A 10,468-nucleotide genomic window follows, 5' to 3' on the forward strand; every position below is an offset into this window, starting at 1 on the left:
CACCGCTGATAGCGACCACCAACACTAAAGTTGCGGCGTATTAATGCGAAGAAATAAGACTGAAACATATAACATATAACATATGAAAAATAACTATGTCGATTTAGGACCCACGCGTTGCGACAAACTTGTTAAATGGAAAAAATAGACGTAAAAACGTTGAACCGTACACGCACGTTGCGCTGTGTTAACTCGCAAAATAACGTAGAAAAGAATAACTAAGTCGATGTATGATCCGCCCATTGCGGCGAACTTGCCAAAGGGGGAAAATAGACACGTTGCGACATACCTGTCAAATGTGAAAAGATAGACAAAAAACGTTGAACCACACACGCACGTTGCGACATTTTAACTCATAAATTTTAGAACGAAACGTAAAACGAAAAACTTGCGAAAGATAAAAAGTATGGAGGACCAAAGTTGTAAATAAAAAAGTTTTGGGTTAAATTACAAAAGATGAAAAGTTTTGTGTTAAAAGTAAACAAATTAAGAGGGTTAAAATACAAAACATGAAAACCTTTGGACTAAAAGTGAAAAATCATAATTTTTTTTTGAAAAACACCCCATACTTAGGGTACAACAACACAATGCAACAATGTGTTGAGAATTTATATTATGGAAATGACTTCTGAATTTTTTTTATACATTATGTAATAGTATATTTGAAACTAACAAATTGTGTATATGGCACATGTAAGTTGAGCTAAAATGTACCAACACAACATAATCGTGTGTTCAGATTTAGTAGTAAAAAAAAGGAAATAAACGATAAAAATTGTTCATTTTTATAATTTAAAATAATAAAATTTAAAAATTTTTAAATGTTACACAATGTTTTAAAAACCGTTTTTTAAATCATACCGGGTTAGACTTGGAAACGATTCAAAAGAGACTAATTAACCCTATAAATCCATAAAATACAATTTCAACTCAAAAAATAATCAAAAACTACATCTTTCCATGATAAAAATATTTCAAAAGTTAATCTATAATAAAAAAAAAATAATATAAAAATTCACTATTGGTACCTTTTCGGGAAATAAGTTTTACTAAGAAGGTAAATCGTCACATTCTTTGGCGCATAAAAGATTAAAAATCCAAATTTTAACCTTGACCTGGTACCGATATAACCCAATTTACCGGGGGTACAACTTCTTTTCCATTTCCTCAGTTTATCGGGACAATTCGTGCCGGCCAAGCTTCTGGCATCGGATTTAACCGTTCAACCGGCCGATTGTTACATGGAAATACAGAGATTTTATATGTTAACTATAATTTCCGATTAAAGAAACTTAAAATTTAATCTAGATTACGACTTAAATATGATATATCAAACGCTACATATAATATTCATATATTATAGATTTCATATCCGCACATATTTGACCTGCAGGCAGGCATAAACATATAATCAGAATCAACCCGTTACAACAAGAATTATAATAATAATTTATATAACTCTGTATAACAATAACAAACAACACGCTGAAATTGCGAAGCACCACGAACAATATCTTGGCATAATCTCTTCGTTCATGGATGCATATTATTATTCCAGCTGCAAAAATCAATCAAATTGAAGCAGAAGAAGAAGATGAATCGGAGATCTGAAGGCGGAGGAAGCTGCATTGCTATAGGTACAACTCCTTCAACTTCTAGATTCTTCCACGCTTCTGCTTCTGCTTCTTCAGGTACTCTTTCAATTCAATTTCTATGCATTTTTTGTTGTAATTTATGCTCTCGAGAACGTAATTTGTTACAATCACTCTTGTACGTATGAATAATCGACGTTTGTTTCTGATCCGCTAGCGAATTTTCGTATGTTGAGAGAAATCAATTAGGTTTTCGTTGTTAATAGCGTTCATGAAGTTAATATTATTATTCTCTACACAACGAAGCATTTTTTGTTGTAATTTATACTCTCGAGAACGTAATTTGTTACGGTCAGTATTGTATGTAAGAATAATCGACGTTTGTTTGTGATCTGCTAGCGAATTTTGCAATGCTGAGAGAAATCAATTAGGTTTTCATTGTTAATAACGTTCATGAAGTTAATATTATTGTATATTAGCTTCTAATTCCTTTTGGAGAGATATTGTTCATATGTTTATACAAATTTTCGTATAAGCTGTGTGGAATGTTACTTATTCTCTACGTAACTATGCGTTTTTTGTTGTAATTTATACTCTGGAGAACGTCAATTGTTACAATTAGTGTCTTACGAATGAACAACTTAGGTTTGTTTGTGATCTGCTAGCGAATTTTGTTTCTGAGTTACGGAAATGTTGAGAGAAATCGGTTAGGTTCTCGTTGTTAAAAGCATTCGTGAGGATTGAGGATGCAATTTTTAGGTGTATTAGCTTTCAATTCCTTTTGGAGATGATGTTTATTTATTAAATATTTTAATTAATTATTCGAAGTTGTGTCGAATGTTAGTTATTCTGGCACATTATCATTCACTTATGGTGATCTGCATAAGCTTCAAAAGCAATATGATCATTGTGGTTTGTTTGTGATCTGCTAGCGAATTTTGCTTTCGAGTTACAGAAACGTTGAGAGGATTTCGATTAGGTTTTCGTTGTCAATAGCGTTCATGAAGCTGCAATTTTACAGTGTATTAGCTTGTGATTCCTTTGGAGATAACGTTTATTTGTTTATTTAATAAACCGTATAAGTTGTGTCGAATGTTAGCTATTATGTCACTTTATTTTGTTCACTAATGGTGATATGCGTAAACTTCAAAAGCAGTATGCTTTGAAAATTGCTAAACTTGTTGAACTTTGCTAAAGATGGAACAACATCAACAATAGATCATTCATGTAAAGTAGTTGGGGGTCTTCTTAACAATCCAACAGCCTACATAAATATCTGATTTGCCAATCTCGATACAGATACACCACTCATTGAGATATCTGTTTACACTTTACAGTTGGTCTATGTCAATCATGGTTGACATTTACTCTCCTAACTTCCATAGGTTGACTTCATTGGGTTTGCATACTCTGAATATATTGTTTGTAGTGTTATGTGCTAGTAAATTTAATAAGTAATCCCCTAAACTTTTTTGTTATGTTAGTGTAATGCTAGTTGAAAATGCGGGTCCGCTGATTGCACCTGCTTAATAGGTGCATTTGAAGGTCCATACTATTTGCACAGGTAGTTGCACATCTGTAGGGATAGGGATATTTGTGGTCTATATACAAGTGAAAAGTACATTAAATGTGCCAAAGATATCCATATATTGGTGATCTGATACTAAGGTGGTCACCTTGAAATTCAACTCTAAAGAGAGAAATAAAAAAACACTTGACACGCTGTATTTAATCAACCATCGTGGTTAGAAAGTTACTGTACGTACAAAATATGAAAACTTATAGCCATTATGCTTGATTACAGTTTTTTAGCTAACCATTCTACTTGGAAAATCTTGGATAATAATGCTTATGTTTGTAAACACAGTGTTCTCTTTTTGGGATTTATCCAAGTATAAGATGGTTATGAGTTATGAAAGTCATTCACCCATTTGTTAAGTGCATTAATATATTTGTACTGATTTTATGCTTGTAAGTATTATTGCTGTGGGTATGGACCGAATTCTAACTGATTTAATGCAGATCCTGCAACTTCTGGTGGTCCTACGTGGATCAGGAAGGGCCTACCTTGTGTGTGTTTCAAAAAGAAGGGAAATTATGCACGGATATGTGTGAATGTAAGTCCTCTTCAGCCAAGTTTACAGATTATATTTATTGTTGTTGTTATTATTATTGTTATTATCATTTTCTTTATTATTCTTCGTGTATTTTTTAACAGCAAATAGTCTCTCTCTCTCTCTCGCACACACACGCGCGCGAGCGCGCATTCGGATAGAAACGGGTCGTTTTAAAATTTTGAGGAGAGCAGTGTCAAAGCAACTCGCATTAATATTTGTTAGGTGTTTTTTATTTTTATTACTTGTTACTTTAGTTATTTATAAAATTAGTTTTAATGGTTAACAGAGCTAAAAAAACAAAAGTAACAAAAATGTCAAACAGTAAAGTGAAATGAGTAAAGTCACTAAATTGGATCCATGATTCCATGTTTGCTTCCCATGATGCTGAGCTCGAAATCTCAATCTTACAGTTTAGGGTTGTATCGTGTTCATTGTCTATTTTTCATCAATTTGCACATTTCAGATTAATGATGGACTGATGGTTCATGTTATGCAAAACAAGAATAAGCTGCTTTCTTAGCATACATGATGAATATATGCTTGATCTTACAGGAGGAGAGACTAAGAAGGCTGAAAAACCGGACAAAAGTTTATTTTGATCCTACCCGGCTTGAACATCAGGTAATTTTCATACAAAAACCACTCAGTTTGATTCACCGTTTTAATAGTAATGTTTATGCAGAGGTGGCAATTCTAATCCATTTTTATAGAAATGGATGCATCCGGGTTGTATTTAATTGAAATAGTTCGAACAGGTTAAAAATAGTTATATATCATTTTATCTAAAAAGGATATTATACTATTGTTTTAGATTTTTTATGATATAGTTTTGGTTATCATAGCTAATACATATTTAGTAACTAATTAGTTATAGATAAGAAAGTGTTGGTGGGCCAGTGGCCAGACTTGTTTTGACCAGCAAAAATTGGCCCATTTTGACCTGAATCTGTTGTAACCCGTTACCCAAACCGCTCGATATGCCCATTTTGCTACCTCTAGGCTTCCATAGTTCTATATGAGAACTTTTGCATGCTTAAAGTTGATAAATGAATTCAAGATTTGAACCTATGCAGTTAATGCAGTAAAAAATCGGATATCGGTCTATTTGCGATATAGGTTATCACGGTGGGATATTGGTGGGATATCGATAATTTTAATATCATGCAGAAGTTACACACACACACATATATATAGCAATTTAACACTAACAATTCAGTATACTCTCCTACAATTAACAAATTAACCTTTTGCAACTTGCAAAACAGTATAATTATAGCAAGTAGGAACTCATTAAGACTTAAAACACCAACATTTAACAATTAAGACTTAAAACACTAATAGCAACAATAAGAAGAAAGACAAATGGTAGAACTAAGAAAAAAGGTACTGATATCGGAAAAATCGGTGATATAGCAGTCAAATATTAGTCAAATATCGGTACCTATATTCCGACCGGTATTTGACACTGATATTTTCCATGGGGACCGATAACCGATATATCACCGATATTAACTGCATAGATTTGAACATGGCGGTGTTTCCGAAATTTTGTAACTGAATTGCATAATGATAAGTTTCACGTTATTAATTACATTAATGTAAGAGGACAGGAGGCTTTGAGGGTTTTATGGTCATCCACGTTCCCGGATCAAGAGCTAGATGGCTTGATATCAGATCAATGGAAAAAAATGGGTTGGCAGGGGAAAGACCCATCAACAGATTTTAGGTTATTATATTTTATTTTATTTTATTTTTTTATTTTCAGAAATTAAATCATTCGGAACTTTTGCTAATGTTGTTGATAATCAGGGGAGCTGGATTCATCTCCTTGGAGAATTTGCTGTTTTTCGCCAAGACATTTTCTGTAAGATTTTGTTTTCTGACTACCTAAACCCAAATTCTATCCGTTTAGGATGGTTTATGCATCTGTTTTGACTTTTGACCCGTTTTACCTGCTTGACCCGTTTGATCTGTTATAGGTAAAACATAACATGACTTAACCACTCACAACTGAATGGGTCGAAATCATCACATCTAAGTTAATTATTCATTTAGGTCAGCAACTTTGACAGTCAAACCTTATACCTTATTTCAAACTGCAGATTTCCTTCCAACATTTAATAAAGAAACAAGGGGCTAAGGGACCTGCATGGGAATATCCATTTGCTGTAGCGGGTTTAAACATTACATTTATGCTCATGAAAATGCTTGATCTAGATGCTAGTAAGTAAAACCACATATTTTTTTATAATTTTTGTAACATTTGTTTCCGCATGCACTTTAGAACATCTTCAATGTATGCACTAGTCATTTGCATCATGTTGGTGTAGAAAGAACATATTGTTAGAATATGCACTAAGCATTTACATCGAATTTCTACGCCACAGTGGGGCACTTAATCAGTTTGAGAAATGGCCGACATTATTAGTTCCTTTTTTTATTAGAGTAGAGAGATTATTTTAAGGATCACTTATGTTATGAACTTATTTATAACAGTTAGAGATGAATAATAAAGAAACTTAATAATTCATAGTCAATATGATTCTCTTGAGTCATTTCAATAGTCACAATTAGATTATTGGTATAACTGTTTTTTTTATAACTGAACTTTAGCTTTTTATGTTGAATGTTAGGTAAAAATGCGAATGATGAAAATTTGGTGTGATGAATAGTGTCACATACTCACATCAAAATTTTACCATTTTAGTGTTTAGGTTGGAGGTAGGGGTGCAAACGAGCCGAGCTTTGATAAGTAGTTTTTCAAGATCAGGCTCGGCTCGTTTATTATCTATTAGTTAATATATTAAATAAATATAATATAAATAATAGACTCGTTTAGGCTCGCAAGCTCGATAAGTGAAACTTGGGCTCGGGCTCATTTACTAAACAAGCTTATTTTTAGGTTCGGGCCCGGCTAGTAAACAAGTTTAAATAAGCTCGTCTCTGCTCGTTTACTGGACAACTTTAAATAAGGGGTAAATGTTATTAAATATTAATAAAAGCTAATTACACATAAGGCTCGACGAGTCTGACGAGCTTCACATGCCAAGCTCGAGCTCGATAAATAAACAAGCTTTATTTTAGGATCAAGCTTGGCTCGGGCTTGATAAGGCTCGACACGTTTCGAGCTTTTTCTTGAGCTGATCTTGAGCAGCTCGCGAGCCACTCGGCTCGTTTGCACCCCTTCTTTGGAGGTGATTTGCATAATATATACACCATTTTGGTGTTTAAATGCATACACTAGAGATGTGTGTGTGTGTTCCTTTATTTCATTTAATTGCATCACATTTTACACCAGATACGTAGCTTCAATAGTTTTAGAGATTATTGGCTAACCAAATAGTGTTAATATTTCAGATAAACCTAGGACACTCGTGAGTGCTGTTTTTGTACATATGTTGTCAGGTAAAGATGCTTAATGCATACTTCAATAGTTGAAAAATTCCATTCACAATATTTCCTGTATTCTGTATAAGACAAACCTTTCGAAAGCTACCGTCACATTTTTCTTTAAGTACAGCTGTCAAGATGGGTGGATTGGGTAGGGAGTCAAAACGGGTGCGGGTTAAAATGGGTCATTTTATAGCCCGGTTCAAAAGTCAAAACGGGCGGGTCGGGTTGACTTGCTGGCCCTTTTGTCCTATTTTATTTTAAATAGTAAATGTGTTAGTTATGATTATAAGAACAATATTATTACAGCTATAATCTAAATTCTTGAGTAAAAGATTTTAGGAGGGTGTATGCTTCAAAAGTAATTTAATTTGTCCCGTACGTTCACAAGAGGCCAATTCCTTAAATATGGCCACATCATGAAAACTGGGACCCACAAAAATTAGAATGGTGAACGGAGGAAACTGGAAAAAGAAGGCTAGATTTTCCAGTTCTTATAAACTAACTTCAGAATTTAATTTATTTTCAGAGAACGAGTGGGCGTTTGATCTACTTTATTCTGTTGCATTCGTCATTATGGACAAAAAATGGGTCGATAAAAACGCAAGCTACATGGAGTTTAATGTAAGTCAACACCAACAATTTGTGCAGATTGATCACGTTTGCTTTCAGTTTGTTACATTTTTTACTTTTAAGGTCAAACTTATGATTTTTCACTTTTGAGTTTTAACAATATAAATTTCCTTTTTATAAACCGATATCGTCAGTTTTCTGTTGGTTATACATGTAGAGATTTCCACATTTAAAAAGAAAATGGAACATAGGGGAGGGTTATCTTGAGAACGCTAAATATTGCGAGAACCGTGAGAACGAAGGAGAAAATCCAATCAAAATCAATTTTTTTTAATGCAAACCTCATTATAATTAAAACACAACATTAAAAAAAAGAATCTACTCTTTAAATAGTTCATCTCTTCTTTCAAAATCACTCTTGATAAGTTTTTTACACATGTGTAAATACAACAAACTTACACATGTGTAAATTTTCTTTATTTACGAATACATGCAATTTTAAACGTGTAAATTTAACTTCTAACATTGTATTAGAATAACAATGATAAGTGTAAAAAGAAATTTTGAATCTGAATTGTTTTTGACCAAGTTCTCGTGGTTTTTTCATTCGTTCTCACAGTTCTCGCGATATTTAGCGTTCTCATTTAAACCCTCCCCATGGAACATATTCATCAAATTTTGTAGTTGAAAACTATTGTAGATGGAATGGATGAAGTATAGTTACGGGGTGTTTGGGATCGATCACTATTTTATCTGTTCATTGCTGCTTTTGCGATAAGCAACTTCAAATTGGTTATCCAAATAGCTTATGTCAGTCGCAAATCTTCAAATACAATTGAATGAGCAAACCTAAACACTCTCAAATCAGCTTATTAATGTATCAAAACACAATAAGCAGATAAACATATTTAATAAGCAATCCCAAACACCCCAGTAGTACTTCCCCATTTTCTATATAAATTGGGCTACTTCCTGTTTTGGATGGACTATGAAACTTGCGACATTTCATTGTTTATTTATTCAAGAACTAGAATTACGTACTTTTCGGTTTTCATTAGAGGTGGAACGGGTCATAACGGCTAGTTTGTACAGGTCGGGTCGGCCCCAAATGCCTTGCATGATTGCATCCTAGATTTTAGATTTTTGTGTTAATGGTAATTGTAAAAAAGAAACTTATTGATCAGCATATGACATATCATCATCATCATCATACTCAGTAAATCCCACCAATAGCAAAGCAAAGGTAGGGTCTGAGGAGGGTAAGATGTAGACAGCCTTACCTCTATCCCGTAGGAATAGAGAGGCTGCTTCCAGTGAAACCCCCGGCTCGATAGTAGTTTTGCATCAAGCCTTGGACATAAGGCAAATAACACTCAGCAATCGGGACAAAGACCGATTAGTGCATGTACCCTTTTGTCTTTCAACTATCAACGCCACCACATGATGCATGATTAACCGTTCTCAGCTTTTAACGTTATTTTCACGAAATTAGTAAAATAACGTTAAAATTAGTGCACTTTCACTTTTGCCCCCCGATGGCCCACACATATATACATTATATGCGCATACCGCAAGCGGGGCGTACAACATATGACATATCCGAACTTTAGATTTATCTGATTCAATCCCTTAGCTTTTAGTTTCTTAATAACTATTTAAAGAAGTCAACTTCATAAAAAGACCTTTTCATTAAGTTTTTATAGTCCATAGATTTAATCATGCAAAATTAAAGTTCATTGACTTGTGATTTATCACCAGTCCATAGGTTCTTTTAAACAAATTTTATCTTTCCTAGTGTGTCAAATACTCAAATATGATTACAAAATTTTAACAAAAATAATTTAGGAGGTTTTATGCATTATGCATTAGAAGCACACTTTGACGGCCCGTTTGACGTTTCGTTCTAGCTTCTTTTTTTTATCTACCTTATAGAGATTTGAATTGATCCATTCACCTTTAATGCAATTGTTATGGACTAATACCATTGCAAGGTATGGGACTTGTCCCACATCGGTTGTATGGGCAACTGATGTGGGGTTTATATACCAAATGGGCTCTCTCACCCACCAGACTAGTCTTTTGGGTTGTGTTCTCCTGTTTGGTATGTAACAGCAATTTATATTGATTTACTTTTTCATACAGGATGTATTAAAATCAACCCGGGCCCAGCTGGAAGAAGAGCTTCTTCTGGATGATGTTTTCAAGATTGAAGATATGCCATCTTATCGTCTTCTTCATTAACCATAGCCATGTAAATCAAGATATTATTCCACAATTCACAATTATTTCCACACAGGGTAGACCAACATTGATTCCTCGGGATCATATTAAAAGTAGCGGGTTGAATTGTTGAACCCGAGCCCGCCCTGTATATTTATTCGAGTCAAAGATGTCAACCCTAGCCCGGACACTTAATACATTTAACCCGAACACGACCCATTTAAGCAAGTTGTAAATGGGTTGGCGGGATGTAGTCAAGTTGTAAATGTGTCATCAAAAGGTTGGTGGCTTGTAATATATAGGTTAAATGGGTCGTACACTTGTTGGTGGGTCGACATGTTTAATTAAACGGGTTAAAACGTCAACCTGGACTCAGCCTGTTTATTGAATATACCATCATATGTTTAGGATCAAATTTCTGTCCAATTTTGTTAAGGCAAAGCGATTAAACTTCATTTACCCGATTGGATCTACATAAATGGCATGCATATATGAACGAAGAAAAATAATAATGGTTAGATTATTTTAACGTTGCAGTTAACAGTTGATGACACATGAAAGGTGTCAACTTTATAA

The 10,468-nt window shown here is 33.9% G+C and overlaps 1 protein-coding gene across 2 annotated transcripts; it reads left to right on the forward strand.

Annotated features, from left to right (window-relative positions):
* The first annotated feature begins 1,396 nt into the window (after positions 1 to 1,396).
* Positions 1,397 to 10,257, forward strand: LOC110892970 (ELMO domain-containing protein B). Of its 2 annotated transcripts, none has more exons than XM_035980605.1 (9): positions 1,397 to 1,691; positions 3,615 to 3,709; positions 4,262 to 4,330; positions 5,320 to 5,435; positions 5,519 to 5,573; positions 5,812 to 5,932; positions 7,067 to 7,114; positions 7,629 to 7,723; positions 9,815 to 10,257. In XM_035980605.1, exons 1-9 carry the CDS (start codon positions 1,595 to 1,597, stop codon positions 9,911 to 9,913), a joined length of 795 nt encoding a protein of 264 aa, XP_035836498.1. In that variant the 5' UTR covers positions 1,397 to 1,594; the 3' UTR covers positions 9,914 to 10,257. The 2 variants fall into 2 exon arrangements, with proteins under 2 accessions (XP_035836498.1, XP_035836499.1); XM_035980606.1 differs by having other exon boundaries at positions 1,403 to 1,637.
* The last annotated feature ends 211 nt before the right edge of the window (positions 10,258 to 10,468 follow it).

The sequence above is a fragment of the Helianthus annuus genome, chromosome 12, assembly GCF_002127325.2.
Source record: "Helianthus annuus cultivar XRQ/B chromosome 12, HanXRQr2.0-SUNRISE, whole genome shotgun sequence".
In the NCBI taxonomy this organism is placed as follows: Eukaryota; Viridiplantae; Streptophyta; class Magnoliopsida; order Asterales; family Asteraceae; genus Helianthus; species Helianthus annuus.

Excerpts from the sequence above, each read along its gene's own strand:
- LOC110892970 (XM_035980605.1), top strand. The coding sequence starts at position 1,595 with ATGAATCGGAGATCTGAAGGCGGAGGAAGCTGCATTGCTATAGGTACA. Across the intron at positions 5,436-5,518 it reads GACCCATCAACAGATTTTAG|GGGAGCTGGATTCATCTCCT; the intron begins GTTATTATATTT and ends GTTGATAATCAG. Across the intron at positions 5,933-7,066 it reads AATGCTTGATCTAGATGCTA|ATAAACCTAGGACACTCGTG; the intron begins GTAAGTAAAACC and ends TTAATATTTCAG.